The 21,339-nt window shown below is 39.9% G+C and overlaps 6 protein-coding genes across 7 annotated transcripts; 3 read left to right on the forward strand and 3 right to left on the reverse strand.

Annotated features, from left to right (window-relative positions):
* Nucleotides 1,305-2,471, forward strand: LOC18788104 (chlorophyll a-b binding protein of LHCII type 1). The gene has a single exon (XM_007221434.2). The coding sequence runs from the start codon at nucleotides 1,532-1,534 to the stop codon at nucleotides 2,327-2,329; it is 798 nt and encodes a 265-aa protein (XP_007221496.1). The 5' UTR covers nucleotides 1,305-1,531; the 3' UTR covers nucleotides 2,330-2,471.
* Nucleotides 2,410-11,614, reverse strand: LOC18788031. 2 transcript variants are annotated; one of them, XM_020558999.1, is made up of 20 exons: nucleotides 11,454-11,614; nucleotides 11,081-11,370; nucleotides 10,860-10,977; nucleotides 10,684-10,766; nucleotides 10,341-10,564; nucleotides 10,131-10,248; nucleotides 9,628-9,710; nucleotides 9,251-9,457; nucleotides 8,423-8,779; nucleotides 7,983-8,133; nucleotides 7,272-7,463; nucleotides 6,860-7,069; nucleotides 6,672-6,764; nucleotides 6,151-6,365; nucleotides 5,333-5,890; nucleotides 5,168-5,248; nucleotides 4,995-5,080; nucleotides 3,425-4,168; nucleotides 3,068-3,221; nucleotides 2,410-2,950 (listed from the first exon to the last, which is right to left on the reverse strand). In XM_020558999.1, the coding sequence occupies exons 1-20, from the start codon at nucleotides 11,575-11,577 to the stop codon at nucleotides 2,875-2,877; spliced, it is 4,164 nt and encodes a 1,387-aa protein (XP_020414588.1). In that variant the 5' UTR covers nucleotides 11,578-11,614; the 3' UTR covers nucleotides 2,410-2,874. The 2 variants fall into 2 exon arrangements, with proteins under 2 accessions (XP_020414588.1, XP_020414589.1); XM_020559000.1 differs by lacking the exon at nucleotides 11,454-11,614 and having other exon boundaries at nucleotides 10,701-10,766; nucleotides 11,081-11,173.
* Nucleotides 11,754-13,361, forward strand: LOC18788055 (autophagy-related protein 8i). The gene is made up of 5 exons (XM_020559002.1): nucleotides 11,754-11,910; nucleotides 12,035-12,090; nucleotides 12,285-12,337; nucleotides 12,751-12,869; nucleotides 12,993-13,361. Exons 1-5 carry the CDS (start codon nucleotides 11,871-11,873, stop codon nucleotides 13,109-13,111), a joined length of 387 nt encoding a protein of 128 aa, XP_020414591.1. The 5' UTR covers nucleotides 11,754-11,870; the 3' UTR covers nucleotides 13,112-13,361.
* On the reverse strand, nucleotides 13,516-15,946 carry LOC18788042. The gene has a single exon (XM_007221486.2). The coding sequence runs from the start codon at nucleotides 15,918-15,920 to the stop codon at nucleotides 13,746-13,748; it is 2,175 nt and encodes a 724-aa protein (XP_007221548.2). The 5' UTR covers nucleotides 15,921-15,946; the 3' UTR covers nucleotides 13,516-13,745.
* Nucleotides 13,642-18,845, reverse strand: LOC18788080 (tRNA:m(4)X modification enzyme TRM13 homolog). Its single transcript, XM_007221483.2, has 9 exons — nucleotides 18,644-18,845; nucleotides 18,480-18,545; nucleotides 17,986-18,357; nucleotides 17,670-17,907; nucleotides 17,473-17,530; nucleotides 17,016-17,102; nucleotides 16,737-16,871; nucleotides 16,478-16,616; nucleotides 13,642-16,316 (listed from the first exon to the last, which is right to left on the reverse strand). Exons 1-9 carry the CDS (start codon nucleotides 18,715-18,717, stop codon nucleotides 16,091-16,093), a joined length of 1,395 nt encoding a protein of 464 aa, XP_007221545.1. The 5' UTR covers nucleotides 18,718-18,845; the 3' UTR covers nucleotides 13,642-16,090.
* LOC18788077 (ubiquitin-40S ribosomal protein S27a) lies at nucleotides 18,957-19,757 on the forward strand. The gene has a single exon (XM_020559001.1). The coding sequence runs from the start codon at nucleotides 19,084-19,086 to the stop codon at nucleotides 19,552-19,554; it is 471 nt and encodes a 156-aa protein (XP_020414590.1). The 5' UTR covers nucleotides 18,957-19,083; the 3' UTR covers nucleotides 19,555-19,757.

Genomic DNA, 21,339 nt, shown 5'->3' on the forward strand with positions numbered 1-21,339 from the left:
ATCTACGTTTAATTTCACAAAAAGAACAACTACCCGTTTGGGATTGCTTCTATATAAAGCAGGGGTTTTTTAAAAATATAATAATAATTATTTTTTAAGTGCTGCTATTAGAAAAACATCGAACCTACTTGAAAGTGTTTCTCCAAAATACGTTTTTATGAAACAGTGTGTAAAATGACTAAAAACATTTTATGACAAAGTTTTCCCATGAAGCACTTGAATTATTAACAAAAAATTTGATGGAGTGTTCAAATATTGAAAATTTGGGTATAATAAGTTGGGAGATTCACTATTATACCCAATATAGGGGCTCAAATTATTAAAAAACCCTATATAAAATGGACTTTAGAAACATACCCAAAACCCACTTACAACATAACAAATAAGCTTTTAACTTCTTATAAATTACAAATTTGTCTTCAATTTCTTAAAACAAGCTCAATTCCAAAACCTCATAAAAATACCCAAAACACTCAATAGGGCATCAAAGTAATTTAATAATTAAAATTAAATTAAATAAGGTCAGTTGTCATTTTTTTGGGTTTTTTTATAGAAATAAAATGGTGTAGGGTTTATATATATTATTAGTGCTAAGAATGGATATATGACTAAATATCTCTAATAAATTCTGGATAATTCAGTGTACCGGTAAAAATGTATGGGTCTGTATAGAAGGCCGCTTCTTCCATGGGTGTTGTCGTTTTTGTCCAATTATTTTTTGTAGTCACCCCCATGCCGTTTGGGATTGCGGGCCTCAATCTTTGTTAATTATTTTGTTTAATTTTTAAATCAGCGGGCCTATAATGTACAATATCTTTGGACACAATTTGTCAACTTCATCGCATTGGGCGACATGGAAAAAAAAACCTCTTGTTAGATCCGGCCGGACTAAACATTAATGTGTGAGATGCATTAAGAGCCATGTTCTGCTCTCATGCATCTTGATGTCATTCTGAACACAACGTAATTCCATCATTAAAATAAGGCCTTTCTCTCTCTTTTCCTTCACCAGTTCATCAGCATTTACCTTGAAGTTTAAAACAAATGTTTCGTGATCTTCGGAATAGTGGGTGAGCGGTGAGTCGGAGTAAAATCGATAAAATTTAACCTTGGTGTGCACAGTTGTTACGCCTATGACTACGAGGACTTAGGTAAAAGCAAAATGAGGCCAAACCAAAAATTAAAAATGGCTTGTAAAGTTTGGTGTAACCGTAATTTACACGAAGGACCAGAGGGTGACGTGATATGTGTTTTGAGTAAACAGTCCAAATAATTTCAATATAATCCATGATATCCTTCATTGATTGGATGGGAAGATGAGCCGAATGCTTTAATCACTTCCATCACCCCAAGAACCAATCAGGAGAAGGGTGAAGATACACATGGATTGTGGATAGGATTGTGGATCTCACTGGACCCCTTATAAAAGAGAACATCATATTCTGCATACTCAATCATCAAACATTTCACTAGCTTCATAAGTATCCACCCTCTCTCTCTCTCTCACTCTCTCTCTCCGAAGATATAAGACATGGCAACTATGGCTCTCTCATCCCCATTCACCGGGAAGGCCATTCCTTTAAACACACAGACAGAGTTCTCAACTGTCCAAGGCAATGGTAGAGTTTCTATGAGGAGGGCAGCCAGAAAGCCAGCTGTATCATCAGGCAGCCCCTGGTACGGCCCTGATCGTGTCAAATACCTCGGACCATTCTCTGGTGAGGCGCCATCTTACCTAACCGGCGAATTCCCCGGTGACTATGGTTGGGACACCGCTGGGCTCTCAGCTGACCCTGAAACTTTTGCCAAGAACCGTGAACTCGAGGTTATTCACTCAAGATGGGCAATGCTTGGGGCTTTGGGCTGTGTTTTCCCAGAGCTACTCTCCAGAAATGGAGTCAAGTTTGGTGAGGCAGTGTGGTTCAAAGCTGGAGCTCAAATCTTCAGTGAGGGTGGCCTTGACTACCTTGGAAACCCAAGCCTAGTTCATGCACAGAGCATTCTCGCAATATGGGCAACTCAGGTGGTTCTCATGGGTGCTGTTGAGGGTTACCGCATTGCCGGAGGACCACTCGGTGAGGTCACTGACCCACTGTACCCAGGAGGCAGCTTTGACCCTTTGGGGCTTGCAGATGACCCAGAGGCATTTGCAGAGCTTAAGGTGAAAGAACTTAAGAATGGCCGACTTGCCATGTTCTCAATGTTTGGGTTCTTTGTGCAGGCCATTGTTACTGGAAAGGGCCCTATTGAGAACCTTGCTGATCATCTCGCTGATCCTGTTAACAACAATGCCTGGGCTTATGCCACCAACTTCGTACCCGGCAAGTGAGGACCCCTAGTGTGAACAAGAGATCTTCCAGCTACCTATTTGTGTGTAATTTAAGCTTCAACATATGCATTAATGGCCAATTTAACTGAATCATGAGATATTTTAAAAATCAATTGAAGCTAATTTACAATTTACTGTTACATATCATTGCTTGTCGAAGTTCACAGCTCAGATTTCTTATGTGAACCCCAAAACTGGTTAAATTGGCTATAATATATATCATGTTGGGTATCAAGGGCCCAAAAGAGGAGAAAAGAAAAGACCTCACTCACCATCACAAAATCCCCTGGGAGTATGAGATTCTTGTTGCAGCCTAGCCGGGCTTTTTGCACACATTGCAATTGTAAAATAAACATATATATTGGGGAGGAACTTCAAGACGGCTCACACATGCTACGCAACCCAGATATCAAAATTTTGCACATAGAATGCCAGTGTGTATGAGGTGAAGACTTACTCATGCTTGGGTCAGACCTTCAGATCAATATGTAGCCATTACTGGATTATAAGATCACCGAAGAACCAACTTGACTGTCCTGCATCCATCAACTGACGTCTTGAATTTCAGAGAACTCAAGCATTTGCATTCCTCTTCCAGCTACTGCAATCTGATAATGGCTCCTAAATAAAACACAAACAATACTTGGTAAGCGGTCGAAGAAAATTGTTATCAGTTCATATCGTACTGAAGTGCTATATCACTGTGAATCTTATGCTTGTATAAGGCGCTTTACTCACCTGCCACACGCTTTAGCATCCAGCGCTTCTGGCTCTGGGACATTGATGATTAAATAAGCATGCTCAATTAGTTTACCTTCCTCCTCAAGACACCAGCACCTGACACGCTGATCCAGACCAGTGGAAAAAACCCAAGATCCGTCTGTCCAAACACCTTCAAAAATAAAACACAATTTGAATTCTTAGTAAAAATTATAAATTTAGCAAAGACAGAACACTAAAACTAGTACTTCAAAGGTTCTAGGAAAGGAGACAACAAGAAAACAAGAGGTTAAACACACAGGAGACACTTTTATGCTCCATATTATGAAGTACTCTAGAATGGGATTGAACTCAAGTTTGAATAAAATGGCCTACCTTTTACAGCAGAGCTGTGAGCTGAGGGGACTATATCATGATTTAGGAATCTGATCCAATAGCTCTTGTCTTGACTAGAATGAATAAAGTTCTTTGAATTTCCGAGTTGAGTGACTGACTTTCTGACATCCAGTGTCATGTTCTCAAATTCGGAGTCTGATGCTGACACTGACAATTCAAACCTAAGACAGCTAAGGGCTTGATCATCACCCCCACTAATTAAATTGTAAAGAAAACCAATTTCAGGACTTTGACAACCTTCTACATCTGAAACATGGAGAGAATTGACACCAGATTGATGAATGTTCTTGAAAACATATAAAGGAGATATTTCACATATATCAGATGAGGAATCACAAGCATTCACTTCTGAATCTAGGGAAGCAGTATCAGTAGCTTGTGAAGAAGCTGTTCTGCTGCTTTCATAATCATTTAGCATCTCTGAGGTTCCATCCATAACACGATCAAGCAAATTGTGATCAGTTTCCTCTCCAGATTTTACAGTGGCAGAACCAGTGCCTAGTCTATTCTTTGACATGCTACTGCCTAAAGATCTCCACTGCCGTCCACCCTGACTTCCTCTCCCTGTCCGTGGCCGTTTCTGACAATCAATGAACTTTTCTACATCAAGTACTGATACCAGCTGCATGAAAGCCTGAATGCTTCTAGTGAGGTCCCAAAAAGCAATACTTCCATCAGTAGCCCCACTAATGAGAATATACAAACTTCCAATCTGAACATTTTCTGTGAATAGAAGTTATAAGAAATGGTACTTTGAAAATATAACTGAAAGAGATCACAATACAAAATTTAGGACAAACATTTTCGAATAGTCACAACCCCAGCATGGACATGCTTTGACAGTATAAAAATCATGACAAGGGAAAAAGCTCAGGTCATAGAGAGCAAAGTTATGGCAGTGGCAATTATCTCCTCCACTAATATCAACATGCAGCCAGGAAGAGGCATTTTTATGTTCAATAAATCAACAAGGATCTCTATTTAAATTTAGATGAGACGTGACAATAGTACTAGAAATCTAAGGGGAAAAAAGAAGAAAAAAAAAATCAGCCATGTACAGACACAATTTAATCAGTACAAGGTCCATTCAGAAGAGGGATCCAGCAATTTAAATTGGCATCTATTGCTTAGACCAAAACACAGCCATTATCAAACGATATACACTTTCTTTTGAGGTGCACTTGTAATCTATATTCTCCATGGTTAGAGACGGGAACACCACTTAAATTCCAATGGCATAGGCTCAATGGTCAATGCCTTTATAAGTTATATCAAAGGAACTGATGGAAAGAGATGCAGTTGTGATTCGGATCCAATCAAAGGGCAAAGGCGTTGTTATAAACATTCAAATATTTCTATAATAGCCACAAATAACAAAATTGTATCGCATTAAATGATGAGCAGAATTTCAGTCAAGAAAATTGCCTAACTAATGAAGGACTTTGGAGTCAGGAAATGGAGGGTTTCAACAATTTCATAAGATATATATGTCTTAAGGTTTGACTGGTTTACAAACTTCTAGACCCTGAAGACTCCAACAATCACTAACCTTCAGAAGGGAGACATGTGGGAAGGATGACATGCTGCAATGCCAAAACTGGCGATGACAAAGGAAATAATATAGCAACATCAAACCTACAGAGAGATAAAGAAACAAATGTTATATATGAGATGATAAGATAATCATTAAGAATAGAACAGGTTAGGATCCTTCATAAATACCATAGCCTATATGGTAAAACAAGAGCCCGTAATGCAAGGGTGGCATCTGAACAAGCGATTACAATAAAACAGATGGTAATCCTGAAAAGAAATCCAAAATATGGTATTAAATACAAAAGGGAAATCAGATAAGTAAAAAGAAATATTAGTTGTTTTTGCTATTACCTGGAACCGGCACATTTAACCAAAAAGGCAGTGACAGCCAGGTATCTCCAGTCATCTTCATATTTATCCTTAATGCCAGATTTCAACTCCATCTTTCCATTTTCTGAAGACAGTGACATAGATCTTCCATCAGCTTCTGCACTAGAAACATTCGCAGCTAGACCAGCCTTTTTCTCTTTGTTTTCTGGAAACTTATGAGCACTAGAATACTTGGCTGGCATATCTGTGGAAAGCCACTGGAATGACATTGAACATGACTCTTGCAACAAAACTTTATTGCTATTTCCAGTGATGTTATGCTGTTCTTCCTTCTTGTCTACCTTCCTACTTCTTAGTAGCCAAGAAGTCAACACCCGCTTTGCACCAACAGATATCAACAAAACCGGAGTTTCTATGTTCTCCATTACTGCATTTTGTCCATTCGTATCGGGTATGTTGGTCACATCTGACGGAACTATGCTTATCTTTGACACACAGCATATTGATCTCACAGCTGATCCACCAACATGCTCCCCAAGCAATTTTGATGCAGACCAATTCTCAACCCCGGGCATATACCTAAGTGAATCATTAGACAATTAGCTGGTCTTGTATAAACACCTGAAAAATCATGCAGTTTTGACACCCACGCGGGTTCATATTTTAAATATCATGCATATATTCATTTTTCTGTAGACTACAGCATGCATGTATACGGTTAGCTCCGTTCTGAAGGTTTACACGAGTGGAAATACATTCAATTATATTATACAATAAATTCAACTATTTGTCCTTTAAAAAAATTAAAGTTATTAAATAGCTAAGAATTATAACCATACCTAGTCAACCTCACACTTCCATCTTCACACCCAGTTGCGATCCAACTAGATCCAGAGAAGAGGCTGTGCTTCCCAGATACTCCAGGTTGAAATCCTTCTGAGACAAAGCATATGGAATGCATCTCTCTCCCATGGAATTGAATATGCAAATTCCTGGAAAGTATCTTCCTTTCACTATCAAGCACCCACTGCCTATGAATATTAATGATTTCATCCTGATAAATCAAAGAAATATAGTGCAGAGTTTTAAGATAAAATTCAAATGAAACCTTATCTTTTCAAAGTAAACAAATGAAACATACGATAAATTATTAACAAAAGATAGAATGATGTGCTTAACAGCAAAACAGTTCACAAAGCAATTCATAACACAAAACTAAAGGAACTCATATCATGCATTATGGATGTGTATTTTAAAATGATAAAAAACACTTTTGACCTGCTCCGTTGATCTACCTTTCCATAATGCTTATTTTATTTGTGGCTCTGAAATTACCAAGTCTAAATAGATTAGCACGAACCTTAACATATGCAAAGCAGTTCTTTATTTCTGGTATATCACCAAGATAATAGGAATGAGGACGACGCCATCCACCGCATGGAATTCGCACAACCTGCAACAAAATATGGGCTTAGGCACCAAATAAATAACACAAACAACCTACAAATCAATTCAGTAAGCAGTCTGAGGCACAGGAAAGGACTCTACCTTGGTCTCAGTCATTAAGTTCCAAATAATAAAATCCACTGACGCAAAACCAGCAGCACAATGGCAGCTTGACAACTCACTGACAGAGCTATTATCAGTGGAGACGGATTGAATAAGACTCAACTCCTTCACTTGCTTCATCCCTGTAAAGTCTAATGTCTTCCTATCTGTTTCATATTCCAGATAGCATATACAACCATCTGCTCCTGTCTGGGAAAAATGATAAATTAAGTACACAGCAGCCTACTTGAATGAAATATTATCTTCCAATATTTTCAGATAATGGCTAGAAAATGTTTATATAAAAAAAGAAGCAAAGTTAAAATGCACTTGTACACACAGACACACTCAGAATTACTAGAAAGCAAATGCTATGATCACTCTTGTAGATCAAAGTTGAAATTTGACATACCGAGCGTATTTCAATCTGACTGGAACTTAGTCTACCTACAGAAACACTTGAAACACTTGATATCCCATGAGCTCCTTTGAAATAATTTGACGGAGATATTTTCACATTAGATGCCACCTCTGTGCCCTGCAACACGCCCTTCCGCAAAGGGAACAAAACAAGATTACCACGTATATCTCCACATACCAATACCTGCAAAATTCAACAAGAAGGGGTGTAAAAACAATTATTAGATCAAATTCAAGCATTTGAAAAATGAATCAATCCAACATCTGATTTTCACATGATCAATGGTTGTTCATATTTATTGTGTTATAAATTTAGGCATGTAGTTCATAATTTTCTTAAAGTTGAAGGGAAGGGCTTTCATCTCCCTATGTAGCTCAGCAGTAGTCATTGTTCGCTTTCTTTCATCTCATCTTTCAAAATCATGATTTGCGAGTGAGTGTGCTTGTGTGAGAGGGGAGGTATTGAGCCTACACAACACTGAACCCCTCGTTATTATTATCTTGTCTCAATTTAAGCTGGCTTGGGTCAACTCATGCTCCAAGGGGTTGCCCTGGTGTTTAAGTATTTCATCTTAGTAATTCTGAACACTTATTACCAATCACAGGTTAAAAGAAAATCGAAGAAACAGAAAATGGCACAGAATGTGACAAATCCCATTCAAATGAAATTAAAAGAAAAAAGAAGCTGACGGAAAAAAATTACCTCTTCGTCCAAAGATGCATCTAAGCACATGATTCGGATTCCAAAACTAGATGTGAATTCTGCTACAAGAGATACATTGCAGCTCATGGCAGAATGGTTAGACAACCTCCAAAGCTTCAATGTTCCTCTAGGGTCAGCTGAGAAGATGTACCTACATGGCAACAACAGCAGAATTGATGGTCTGAATATTTTAAACTTCTGCATCTGAAAGTTATTCCAAGAAGGCCTAGGTGATGTCTGTCATCGAAAATCTAAGTGGCAGGGACAGAATGAGGAAGTCGTATGTGTAGCCATTGCAGAATATGGCCCACCTTTGACAATCATGGACAGTACATCTAGAGTAAAGACCTAGATAGCATCAACTCAGCACCCATGAACAACTTAGGTATAGAAGAAATAATTAACAATTATTATTTTAAAAAATAATGGCTGATCCTTACCCATAACCTAGTGACTTGCACCAATGTGTTCCTAGGAGTTGTCTTTCCATTCCAGCAGACCAAGTACGGGCAAAACCCAATTTTGGGGTACAAGCATCACGTATAACCCCGACGACTGTCATGTTTCCTTTACCATCTCCAACAGCAACCCAATCCTCAACACTACAGCAAAGTTCAAATGGTTCTGACAATAAATCCATGCAAACAATCGGCACTTCTTCACTGAGGCGGACAAGTAAAGTCCATTCTACTTCTCCATTGTCCAATAATTTAGCATGGTACAGATAACCATGGTTTGTGGAAACGTATAGTGTATCCTCACGTGCAAAGTGCAAGCAACGTACATATTCGCTTTTGCTGAACCAAGTGAGAAAAAGCCAACAAGTCCTCTTAGTACCAATGTAAAGTAAGATAGAATTGTTGTAATCACAAAATTTCAGGAAAAGAACAACAGAAGAACCATAGACCAAAGGAAGGAAAGTGTGTGCGTGTGGTGTGTGTATTTATTATAAAGCTTGTTGGGTTCCGACATTCAATTATTTAGGTGTTAACTACCTGTCCAGTTGATTGTTCATCATACATTAAGATTGTTATGACACATCTACGATTACCTGACTCCAGGCAGCCAGACTCTTATAGTCATGTCCTTTCTTAGCTATGGTGCCAATGAATCAATACCCTTGCTGAGAATGTGGAGGACCAAATTGTCGCATTTTCAAATTTCCAAGACTATAGACTTATCTTTTCATTCTCTTTAGAAATATCAAAAGTTTGGAGTTAACAATGTTGAGATGGACCCCAAAGTTTGTTCAATATTCAAAGTACTACCTGTCCATAGGTCCACTATGCTCTGACAAAGTAGGGATATGAGTTGTGTATGCAATCGTTCTATCGATTTCTTTCGTCTCTACAAGTCCCTCCAGTCCCCAAGAGAGTGAAGCGGGCAGCTGATGCACTTTTATTGCAGAGTCAAAACCAGCAGTAATGAGAAGTGAAGAGTTTGGATCATACAAACATCGCCAGATTCCCCTTCCTCTGTACATAACACGACCGAAAAAAGTAAATGGTCAAGGCTATTTTCTTTTCTCCAGAAATTATTTTACTGTTATGTTGAGATTTGGATCGTCAGTAATCAATACAACCATTTCATTTCAAAACAAATAAAAACCAAAGTAATCAACAGAAAGGAACTGCAAGCCACTTACGTGTGCTCCTTGATCATTTGAAGGTGTTTACCATCCAGTCCCCACACACGACATGTACAATCCTCACCAGCAGTGACAATCAACTAAAATAAAAAAGTATGGAAACAAGAACTGATCAGCACCCTACACATAAGTAAACTTATAATCTAGTCTAGATCATCTCGACCATTGCCATCAGGAGAACTCAACCCACGTGATAAAAAAACCAGAATGATTATGAAAACAATTCAAGTTGACTAAGTTGACTGATTTTGGAAAGTTAACCCTTATCACCAGACATAATGACAGACAGTGAAATGGCATGCTTAGAGATAGACAGGACTGAAAATCCTATCAAATGAAAAGTTTTCCCCAGGGAAAAACTGACATTAGTAATCTGTTCTAATATATGGTGAGTTGACTCTCCAACAATTATTATTAGTATTATTATTTTGGATAGGAGAGAAAAAAATAAACAAGAAATAAGAAGACAACGAGTATTCATAAGATTTTGTAAAACTTACAGAACCAAAAATACAGCAGTCCCAAACTCGGGCATTGTGACCAAACAGCACAAGGCCAATGGGTTCCCCTAGCTTCTCAGAATGTTTCGTCTCAGAGGAAACTTCCCAGACACGAGCACTGTACCAATGAAGAGACCAAATCAACAAAAAAAAAAAAATGCACAACTTGCTGGAGATTTTAAAATCATATAATTTCAGTAACTACTTCACCTGCGATCGTCAGAGACGGAAACCAGTTTGGATCCATCAAAGGACCATGCTATGCGGAAAATGGAACCTTCATGTCCAGAAAGTTTGCACATATGATTAGCTTCATACTGGCAACCATGAGGCTGAACACAGTTTGGGAATAAATTACTCTGATCAATGTGGTCTTCTACTTGACTTGCTAAAGATGATGCATCATACTGAGGAACCACTTTCCAAACAATGATCTGTGCAAACCCAATTCTTTAGAGGTTATCTAAACCAGAAACACGCATACACACACGCACACTGAGCAATCATTTGTTTTGATGGGTGGGGAAAATTTTGAAAAGAAAAGATTAGCCACCTCGTTATAGATAGTACCAGATGCAACACGGAGAGCTTGAAGATTGTCACCCCATAACCGCATTGAATACAGAAGGGTTTTCTCTACAGTTGAATATAAGAATTCAGTTCTTGAACTTCAAATAAAAGTTTTTTTTTTAAAGCTAAAAAAAATGAGTCAATTCAGCTAGAACTAACCAGGATGTTGAACTTCAAGAACCACAGTAGAAGTTGTGACATCCCAAAGCTGGACAGAGTTGTCACTACACCCTATAGCAAGACAATCACCCTCCTCATTCGAACCACTCGCAGACCCCTGCTACCAATTCAACAGACCAAAGAAAAAAGAAGAAAAAAACTCACTAATATTCTCAAACTGATAAAAAAAGAAGTTGTTGAACTTGAGGAAGCATTCGTACCTTCAAGAATGAAACATCCAATACCCAATTAGCAAACTTTGGCAAGGACTGTAAGAGCGTCAAACTGACACTCCCTAGCTGCCCCATTGCAACCTGCATACTAAACATCTTCACTCTCCTTTCGCCAAATACAACAATGTTGAAAGCAACAACAGAAGGCAATGTTCCCTCGGCGCAATCAGTAGAGCTACAACAAACTATCCCATGCACTCGAATGCCTTGGAACACGTCGAACGACCTTACCATTCTTCCCACTTCCAAATCATACACCATGATTTGAGAACCCGACCCTGTTTTGTTCAATAAAATCCATGTTAAAACGAATTTGAAGCTGAAGATTTTCTGAGAGAGAATGATACTATGAAAGTCGTACCGGCGATGAGATAAGGGAAAGAAGAGAAGCTCGAAGGTAGGTGAAGAAAACATAGAGCTGAGATTTCTCCGAGGTATTGACCGCTTTGCAGTTGCCAAGAACCTCTCTTCTTCTCCACTGCCATGGTTTGGCTTTGCTTCGTTGCTTGGAATGGCTGAACTTGAAACCTTTTCTTTGTTGTCTGAGTTACTGACTGAACCGTTTGAAGGGTTTAAGCGTAATGGGCTGGGCTTGGCCCAAACAATTTGTGTAAGTGGGAAAAGATAAACCCAAGAAATAGAAACCTTGTACTTAGCATGTTTCTTTCTTGAAAGGTCGTCATCCGTTCTCCAGTTCCATTGCGTTTGCGGCACCGTTTTCCTCTTCCTCTGCAATCTCTCAGAAGCAGACGTAACGGCACAAACCACAGACTCACGGATGGGTAGAACAAAATCATTCAAGGATGAGTTTACATTCGGTTTGTTGTTGTTCCGAACACTTGAAGTCTTCTTGTGCAACAAAATCTCATCTTTTTTTGTTGTTCTTTTTGTTTATAGAATCGGATGTTATAACTTGTATCTCCTTGTTTGAAATTGTTTCAGAACAAAGGGTTGAAGAATCACAGGACATCATGGCCAAATACCCTGATCGAGTACCCGTAAGACCCACCAACAAGTCTTTTTCTTTTCCTTTTTTTTTGGTTTCTCATTTTTGGTTTCAACTCTGTTTACAGACATACAGGTTACAACTGAAGATTATGTATATTTGAAATTGAAGGGAAAAGAGATGTTATGGGATCATTCATATTCATTATTACTAACTATCAGATTTCTCTGGGTAATGGTATCACAGGTAATTGTGGAAAAGTATTCCAGGACCGACCTTCCTCAGATGGAAAAGAAAAAGTAAGCTGAAGAGACCTCTTTCATATTTCAAAGTTGCCACCTTTATACTTTCTATCAGTTAACACTAGATCATTGTTCATTTCAGAGGTCCTATGACCAAACCCTGTCTACATTTGTGATTTGTGTCTAAGATTGGAATGGGTGTGGCTGCTGATTTGCTATAACTTATAAATGATTGCCTTGGTATGAGTAATTTATCAAAGGCTGCTGCATTACCTTGTCAAATCTCAAATGCCAACGTTGTCTAACCAAATTTCTAAACTTAGGAGCATTGGGTTCCTCCTGCTATATGCTTGGAGGAGTAGAACGTTTTTTTTGTAATGTGTAGACTAATAGCCATATAGACTTAACTTACACTAATAATAATAAGCTTATAAGTTTTAACGCCCTTGTGATCATCTCTTTGATGGTAGATACCTTGTCCCCCGAGACATGTCTGTCGGTCAATTCATTTACGTTCTGAGCAGCAGACTTCATCTGGCCCATGGAAAAGCTCTCTTTGTGTTTGTGAAGGATACTTTGCCTCAAACAGGTAAATGGAAAATTGATTCTTTGTTTGTAGCATCAGTCAGCGCATGGCCTGTTTTGATTTTCTTGCCAGAATGATATTGTAACTTACAAGTCCTTTTTCTTATGAATGAATGTCACATTGCAGCCAGTTTGATGGACTCTGTCTATGAATCCTTCAAGGACAAGGATGGATTTCTGTACATGTGTTATAGCACTGAGAAAACCTTTGGGGGCTATGCCAATGTTCAGAGATATGAGCAATGATTTCTCTTTCATGGTTGTAAATTCCTGCGAACTGGCTCTACGTTCCCACCGTAGCCTCACATCTCTGTTTGGAATGGATCATAACTTATTCTTCTCAAATGTTCAAAGTTTGGTTGTTAGTACAAGGAATCGTTGGATCTACCATATGATATGAACCACCTCCACCTTTGGCTACCATTTTTTCTCTTATTGTTCGTTATGTTTAGATATTATAATGATTGTGCACAAATTATAATAATTTGGGCAAATTTTGATAAATCACGTCAACATGACACATGTCATATCCATACACACGTAATAAAATAACTTCTCAAAATTTAGTGCTCGTTTGATAATTTATGAGAAAATAACTTATTATTAAAAATTATTATGAGAAAAAACTATAAGAGAAGGTAACTAACGAGATGTTTTTATTTTCTGATTATGCATGAATCAGTTTTGAAGAGATGTTGAGTTTAATAATTATACGGAAATCAATACCTATAACACTTTTAATAAAAAAATTTACCAAACGAACAAACTACAAACTATTTATTCAAAACGATTTATTCAGTTTTGAGAGATAATATGCCTTACGTTTCTATTTTGACCACCAACTCCAAACGACAAACTATTTATTCAAAAAAACTAAGTTCTAGAAGTCGCAAGAGATCCAAAGAGGTTCTTCAAACCGACCCTTGAGCTTATCTCCTCCAACTTCATTTTCCAAACGCAAACGCCCCATGTCCACCACCTCATCACCCTCAAGCCACGCTGGCGTCCCATTCTCGTATCCATTCCACGTCAGCCTCCTCAGCCCACTCCCGTCCAATCTCACCACGTACAAGTCCCCGTACGGCTGAAACTGATTCGGCAGCGACACCGGCTCGGCCGTCACGCCTCCCAAATTCGCAGTGAACAACAGCCACTCCCCATCCTTACTAAAGCACACGTGGTTGATCCTCTCCCTCTCCACGTCATCTCCGGCGGCGTGGACCCTCCTCAAACCCGAACCGTCCGGTTTGATGACGTAAATGCCGAACACCGCAACATCATCCGGGTTGTGTCTGTTCGATGAGAAAGCAATGAGGTCTCCTTTCGGTGACCAGCTGGGCATTGTATCAATGCACTGGCCCTCCGTTAACCGACGAGCATCACCATTAAACTCGCCGTTAACGGCGTCAATAATGTAGAGGTTCTTGTGGCCCGTCCGACCGGAGCGGAATACCAACGACTTGCCGTCTGGGGAGCACGAAGGGAAGGCGTTGTTCCCTGTGTCCTCTTTAGTCAATATCTTGACATTGCATGGGATCTCCTCTTTATCACCGTCCAGATCAGACGGGTTAAATTCAACTCGTGCAATCTGGACCGTTGTTTTTGCCGACTGGAAGATTGGGCCCAGCGAGGTAAAAATGACGTGTTTCTCTGTGGGGCTCCAGGCGTTGTAGAACGCTGCACGGTCCTTGATCAAATTCCAACGCTTTGAGCCGTCGGATTTGACGATCTTGATGCCGGCGTCGGCATTGAAATCATGATTAAACGCGATGAGATCGCCCTTCGGAGAGAAGGTTGGGAACGAACCGTGAATCCTCAGCATCTGGAGTTGTTTGATCGGAGACGAAACTGGCTCGAGATAAGGAATCGTCGTCTCCCCCCACTGGGTTGACTCACCGCGGAATCGGTGGTACCCGAGAAACTGGGAATTGGTAGAAACAAACGGGTTGTAATGGTGGAAGTTCGGGTTCAGGTTCTCGGTCACCTGACGAAAAGTCTTTGATTCGACGTCGAAGAGCTCAATGTGCCGGAAATTCTTTTCGGTCCGACGAGTGGCGACGGCGATTTGCTTGCCGTCGTGGAGAGCGGCCGGAGTGAAGCAGTGGAGCCCGGAGGGAGTGACCCGAGTGGGAGTGATCGGGTACCGGGAAGAAGACTCGAGATCTTGGGAGAAATCGACCCGGAAAATGCTCCACCAGCCGTCGTCATCTTGGCGGTGAAAATAGATGACGGCATCGCCGGACCAGGTGGGCCAGCCACCTCGCTCACAGACGAGTACACGCTTGCTGGGCTGCAATGCTCGGAAGACGACAATATCGGTATTGAGGTGGTGAAACTCACCGTCCCAGGGACGAGAGCCGTAGGACGCAACGGCGATGAATTGGCCGGATTGAGAAATGGCGGGACTGTAATCGACGGAGTCAGAAGGAGTCAATCGGGTGGTTTTGGGGTTTTGGTTTTGATCTTCATCGAGGAGGAGTGTGGTGGTAGTGGAGTAGAGAGCAGACCAGGACTTGAAGGGTCGATTGGGGTGTTGGTGAGCTGAGATGAAGTAGAGGATGTCGTTTTTGAGGATGGGGCGGTCGTGGAAGAGGCTTCCGGGTTCGGAGTGTAAGAGTTTGGGGGTGGGGAGTCCGGGTCGGGTTAAGTAAATGGCGGGCAACCCTGTTCTCTCGGAGATGAAGACGACGGAGTGGGGATCGTCGTTGGCAAATTGGGCGTTGAAGTTGACGGAAATACCGTCGGAGAGGCGGTGCTCTAGGGCGAGATTATTGGAGGAGAAGTGGAGGGGCAGTGAGAAAAGGTCGAAGCCGTAGTGGGGCCTGCCAACAGTGGAGAAGACGACAGTGCCTTTGGGGTGGTTCATTGTGATTGGTGAGAGTTGCGAAAAACTTGAAGATGAAGGTGATGGCTTTAAGGTGGATTGATTTCGTGGATAGAAAGACAGTAGTGGGGGTGGCGGTGGTGGAAGTGGATATGTTTGAGATTTTCTGCGTAGGAGCTGACGTTTTTTTGACATTACCAGACAAAGAAAACAAACGCAGAAGGACTTCATTATGTCGAGTGGAGGGGTTTGGTTTTTTGCATGCGAGAATTTGTCAAAGGTTAATACTCCTCCAAAAGCAAGAGAAAGAAGAATTTGTCAATGCAATAGTTCAAGAAGACGCTTTCACAAAATTTTACATTACAAACAATCTGAATTAAAGTAAAAACGGAGATGGCATCTCACAAATGATTGGGGCATCTACCAATCAATAGATGGTTTTCAGGAGAAACGCTGGATGGGACGTATTTGACAAACCGTGCGTCTAAGCCATGTTCCTTCATCCACATCAACCTACCCATGTCTATAATCTTCTTGCACATAAACCCTAACACAGCCCTTTCAACTGCCTTCATATTTCTCACAATCTCTTCAACTCCATAATCCTCACCGCATTGCTTCTTTTCACTGTCACAACAACATGGTAAGCAACCATCATCAAAAAGAAAAAGAAAAAAAGAAAGAAAAGGGAAAGCCATCTAGTGGTTTGGCTATTAACTGTAGATTGAAAAGATAGAAATGTTAGAAGTAGGCATTCTGATTAACAAAAGTTCAACATGATTACTTACATAGATTCAAGATGCAATTTGCAATCAGTAACATCTGGGAGATCGGCACCGTGATCAGCATCTACAGCCCAACTAGTAAACCAAGTAATTGCATGAAATTCCTCTTTTGTGATGCCCAACTCTAATAGATATTTTTTATCTGCAAGGAAGCCAAATTTTCTTCACCCATTCAACTATGAAAAGATAAATGCACACAACTTAAATGACACATTACTTCAACTACTAATTCATAAACTGTATGGTGAGATAAATTGATTACTTATGTAGTGCTTCCACTGGCAGAGATGATGGCAACACGTTGCTATAGCCAGACCTCTCAGGTTTGGGTTAACACTGTTCAATTCAGCATTACTTTGATTACTGTGTTCACCAAGGCAGCATCTCAAAGTCAGATCTGCATAAAGAACAAAATGTATAAAATGTACGGAATATATAAGTTATAATTAAGTTAGGTGATTCAGTGAAACAGAAATTCTCACAAGCAACAGTTATTTGTTCTCTGTTATTTTAGGGTATGTTTACGAAAACATATGATCACCTGTTGCAGGCCCACAAAGATGTTTTCCAATAGCCAGGTAAGGATCTTCCCGCAATGACTCAACGGCATTCAAGTTTAAATCCTCAACTGCAAATTAAACATTGTAATATCACAAGGTATCCGCCATCTTATGTATGATATATTTTTTTCTTTTTATTATATAAAAAAATCTATAATTTCTGTCCATGGACACAAATATAGTGTTTGAGACCGACAAACGGTTTTGGCAGCATCTTCCCATATAATTAGCCATAACCATATGTGCATGTAATTTTATGAAATTAAAAGAATAGTGTGCACAACTGATATCTGCCTATTTGCTTGGACGAAGAGACAAAGAGTTGGCTAAAAGTTACAGGAGAAAACTCATGCACTTTCTTTACAAGGTAGTAGAGATAATGAAACTACACAAACTCTTTTCTTACCAGCAAAAATGGAAAAGAAAAAAAAACCTTACTGTCAATTCTCAAACGTTGCAAAATCAAGCTCTCTTTCTGTCGCAAGGATCGATCAGCCTAGAAATAGCATCACATGACATACAGAATGAGTGAACTATTAGCCAATCTAGGTCCAAGGAAACGAACATCTTCAAATTTGATTGTATGAAAGTCAAGCAATCTAGCCTTAGGAAAAGATGCATTGAACCAAACTAACCTTTAACTTGTATGATTTTCTTTCAACCAGAAACACCTTTTTTATCCCATAACAATCTGCCAGCATCTGTGTCAAGTATCCCCTCCCGGCTCCAAACTCAACCACCGCAGGGATACCAGTGCCATCATCATAATCCGCCCTCTCCTTACCTAGAGAACTCTTCAATACACCAAGACCTTCCAAGTTCCCAAGAATGGACACCTGCTGCATAACATGTTTCTCTTGAAATGGCAATTTTCTGCAAACAACGACTTTATCTTACATAATCAAACAACCCCACATCAAGAATGAAATGAACATTCCAGCTAATATATACCTGTCAACCTCCCGTTTAATCCATATTCCACAAGCTTCCGGTACCTTATATGAGTCCTGAATATCCTTGCATATAGATTCATGAACATGCTCAATTTTCTCAATTAATTTATAAAAATCAAGTACAGTCATACTATAAACAGCATTCCTCTTCATTTCTGAAAGAATGTTATCCAAAGACCCCAACGCGGGATCATTAGAAGATTCCAAACCATCGGCTCCTTTGGGTCTGAATGTTTCTAATTCTTCTTGGTCCTCTTCTTTGCCAGCATTGATACCTTTTTGGTAAAAGGGTTGGAGAGTCAAATACTGCACTTGTTTAAGTAATGGGCATCTTCTAACATGTCCTTCAAGATTCTCTTTAAGTACAGAGCTATTGAATCACATAAACAATGGAAAGAAAAAAAAAAGTTAAACAATTGAATGCAGAGACCATGCTTAGTGAAAGATTCTAACTTCCAGTCAGACAGAAAAGAAGAGAAAGAAGGAGCTTACTGAGAAGGGTCTATTGGGCATGGAATCCACTGGCTATCGGACCTGGGTGTGTGGTTGCCACAGAATCTACCATAATTTGATGTTTTTGTTTGAACAAACTTTGAAAAATCAGAAAGCAAACTAAACCAAAAGGAACAGAGTAGAGAGAAAGATGCTGAGCTTACAAAGATTCGTTGAGGGGGATATTTGCACAAAATCTCTTCTTTTTAGGAAGCCAAAATTTGCATCTAGTCTCCATTGTTTGCTCTGTTTTTCACTCCTCTCCGCTTCCAGCCCTGCAGTTTGGGGACACCCTAGTCGTGTGTTTGAAACTGCCTCTTCCACCTAGAGACAGTGTTAGGCAGATGCTGGAATGATATAACATCAACGGCACGTCGTTTGATTAGACAGTGATGGGCCAAGCCCATTTTGTGAAGTAGCAGCCCATGGAAAACACGCCACGTCACTAAAAACCTCCTTCGTCAGGGACATAAAAGTCATTTCCTGTCCAGACCACAGGGTCCTCAAAACCCTAATCCCCTCCCATCTCTTAAGCGCACATTTGAGAGAGAGCTGAGAGTTGAAACCCTAGCCGAATCTCCCTCTCTCTGTCTGCGGAGAAAAGATGCAGATCTTCGTCAAAACCCTAACGGGGAAGACTATAACCCTAGAGGTTGAGTCTTCCGACACCATCGACAATGTGAAAGCCAAGATCCAAGACAAGGAGGGCATCCCCCCAGACCAGCAACGTCTCATCTTCGCAGGGAAGCAGCTCGAGGACGGCCGAACCCTAGCTGACTACAACATCCAGAAGGAATCGACTCTGCACCTGGTGCTTCGTCTCCGTGGTGGAGCCAAGAAGCGTAAGAAGAAGACCTACACCAAGCCCAAGAAGATCAAGCACAAGAAGAAGAAGGTCAAGCTCGCCGTCCTCCAGTTCTATAAGGTCGACGATTCTGGAAAGGTCCAGAGGCTCAGGAAGGAGTGCCCCAATGCTGAGTGCGGCGCCGGGACTTTCATGGCCAACCATTTCGACAGGCACTACTGTGGTAAGTGCGGCCTCACCTATGTCTATCAGAAGGCTGGCGGCGACTGAGTTAAACGCACCGTTTTGGGTTCGTTTTTAATATCACTATGTTAGGGTGCTGAACAGTTGGTTAATTTTAAATAATTCTGCTTTAGGATTTGGAACCGTGTTCTTATGGTTTATGCTTTATGTATTTTGATATGGTACTTAGAATTTTAATTTCAATTTTGGAGTTAAATGGTTAGCTATTATTATTTATAATTTTGTTATATTTATTTTCCTGTGATTTTATATGCTATTTGATGTATGGATGAACTCGATCGTTCTTATCTAGTTGGTGGAATGGGTTTCTGATTGTTTCTATTGACACAATTTCCGGATGGAATTGTTTGCTTAACAAACTTCACTTGTGTTGATTTCCTTCAACTCTCGAGATTCCCAATTTGATGTGGGTTCTCCATTCCACTGTGCCTTTCGAAGTGGTTCTCCAATTACTGGGTGAAATTTCAGTCTGTTCTCTGGTCATACAGCTTAGAACTTGAACATATTTTATATTAGTTGTACGTCTGTGATTAATTCATTTTGTATTGAAACTTGTTTCCTAGAATATTGTCTTTTGTTCGGTTCAGTTCTATGTTTGTTATATTGACCATCAAATTGAGTTTTTAGTTGCTTCTGCTGGTAAACTTATTTGCTGCTGATGCAGTTGCATTGAAGCACAAGATATATACTGCCATTTCTATGCCCCTTTTTCGGTCACAATTGCAATTAGAAAAGTAATTTCTGTTGGAATTAGTGTTAGCTAATCCTGTGTATCAATAAAATTTGTAATCATTTCCAAATACTATTGTGGGAATGATGCTTGTTTTGCCTAGTCTCATTGCTCATTTAGTGTCTACCCCAACCCTGTTTATCTGAGTCTTCTCTCAACCCTTTTGAACTCCTTATTTCTGTTCTGATGTCTATAATGTTTCCATATCTTCCTGCAAAATCACAGTAAATTGTTAAGTATGTTTGGTCAGATTACCTTTTGCCTGCCTACCAATATCTTAAAGGAAGTATAAGTCATACTTGTTGAAGTAGTTTCTGGTTCTGCATTTTTTATCGGGGTTTTCCTATTTTGCAAGGTAGCATTTGGTTTCTGCATCTTCAAAACTTTAATATGTAATGCCCAAGTTCCATTGCCTTTCAAAAGCCAATGTTGATTTTGAAAATCTCTAGGTAAAAAAAGTTATTTGTTTCATGATCGTGGTATGCCCCCAAAGACTAAACTTCCCTTGTTATTGTTGCCAAAGTTAATTGAAACGTTTTTTACCATTTAAATGAAAGTTTGTGTTCTATTTTACCAGTCTCCTATGTCGCATTCTTTCATAGTACCATGCCACCATGTGTGCATGTCTGCGTCATTGGTCTGAGCTTTTTTTATGTACTCTGTGTTGTATGTGCCTTCTGTGGTTCATTTCCCCTTATTGTCTACGAAACTTAAATTCACATGTTGAATTGGATTTCAGGATGGGGAAGGATTGAGAATATTTTCTGTTAGGCTTAATTGTGAGAATGGTCCTTGAATTATACGCGCAGTTATATTTTGGTCACTCAATTCTAAAAATAGTTGTAGAGGTCTCTCAATTATGTATCGTGTTGCACCATTGGTCCCTTGTGAAGTCTGTAACTTTTTCTGTCACAAAATGAGGGTAAATTCAGCAATTAATCCACATCCCTCCCCTTCCCATTTCCGCAACCCACACCATCTCCCCTCTCTCTCTCTCTCTCTCTCTCTCTCTCTCTCTCTCTCTCTCTCTCTCTCTCTCTCTCTCTCTCTCTCTCTCTCTTTATGGGTAATTACTAACTATG

This window comes from Prunus persica, chromosome G3 (genome assembly GCF_000346465.2).
Source record: "Prunus persica cultivar Lovell chromosome G3, Prunus_persica_NCBIv2, whole genome shotgun sequence".
NCBI classification, from domain to species: domain Eukaryota; kingdom Viridiplantae; phylum Streptophyta; class Magnoliopsida; order Rosales; family Rosaceae; genus Prunus; species Prunus persica.

Excerpts from the sequence above, each read along its gene's own strand:
- LOC18788104 (XM_007221434.2), top strand. The coding sequence starts at position 1,532 with ATGGCAACTATGGCTCTCTCATCCCCATTCACCGGGAAGGCCATTCCT.
- LOC18788031 (XM_020558999.1), bottom strand. The coding sequence starts at position 11,577 with ATGGCAGTGGAGAAGAAGAGAGGTTCTTGGCAACTGCAAAGCGGTCAA. Across the intron at positions 6,765-6,859 it reads ACTTAATGACTGAGACCAAG|GTTGTGCGAATTCCATGCGG; the intron begins GTAGAGTCCTTT and ends ATTTTGTTGCAG. Across the intron at positions 6,366-6,671 it reads ACTGCTTTGCATATGTTAAG|GATGAAATCATTAATATTCA; the intron begins GTTCGTGCTAAT and ends TTGATTTATCAG.
- LOC18788055 (XM_020559002.1), top strand. The coding sequence starts at position 11,871 with ATGGGTAGAACAAAATCATTCAAGGATGAGTTTACATTCG. Across the intron at positions 11,911-12,034 it reads CAAGGATGAGTTTACATTCG|AACAAAGGGTTGAAGAATCA; the intron begins GTTTGTTGTTGT and ends AAATTGTTTCAG. Across the intron at positions 12,338-12,750 it reads CCTCAGATGGAAAAGAAAAA|ATACCTTGTCCCCCGAGACA; the intron begins GTAAGCTGAAGA and ends CTTTGATGGTAG.
- LOC18788042 (XM_007221486.2), bottom strand. The coding sequence starts at position 15,920 with ATGAAGTCCTTCTGCGTTTGTTTTCTTTGTCTGGTAATGTCAAAAAAA.
- LOC18788080 (XM_007221483.2), bottom strand. The coding sequence starts at position 18,717 with ATGGAGACTAGATGCAAATTTTGGCTTCCTAAAAAGAAGAGATTTTGT. Across the intron at positions 18,358-18,479 it reads TGCCCAATAGACCCTTCTCA|CTCTGTACTTAAAGAGAATC; the intron begins GTAAGCTCCTTC and ends GTGATTCAATAG. Across the intron at positions 17,103-17,472 it reads GCAACGTTTGAGAATTGACA|TTGAGGATTTAAACTTGAAT; the intron begins GTAAGGTTTTTT and ends TTTAATTTGCAG.
- LOC18788077 (XM_020559001.1), top strand. The coding sequence starts at position 19,084 with ATGCAGATCTTCGTCAAAACCCTAACGGGGAAGACTATAACCCTAGAG.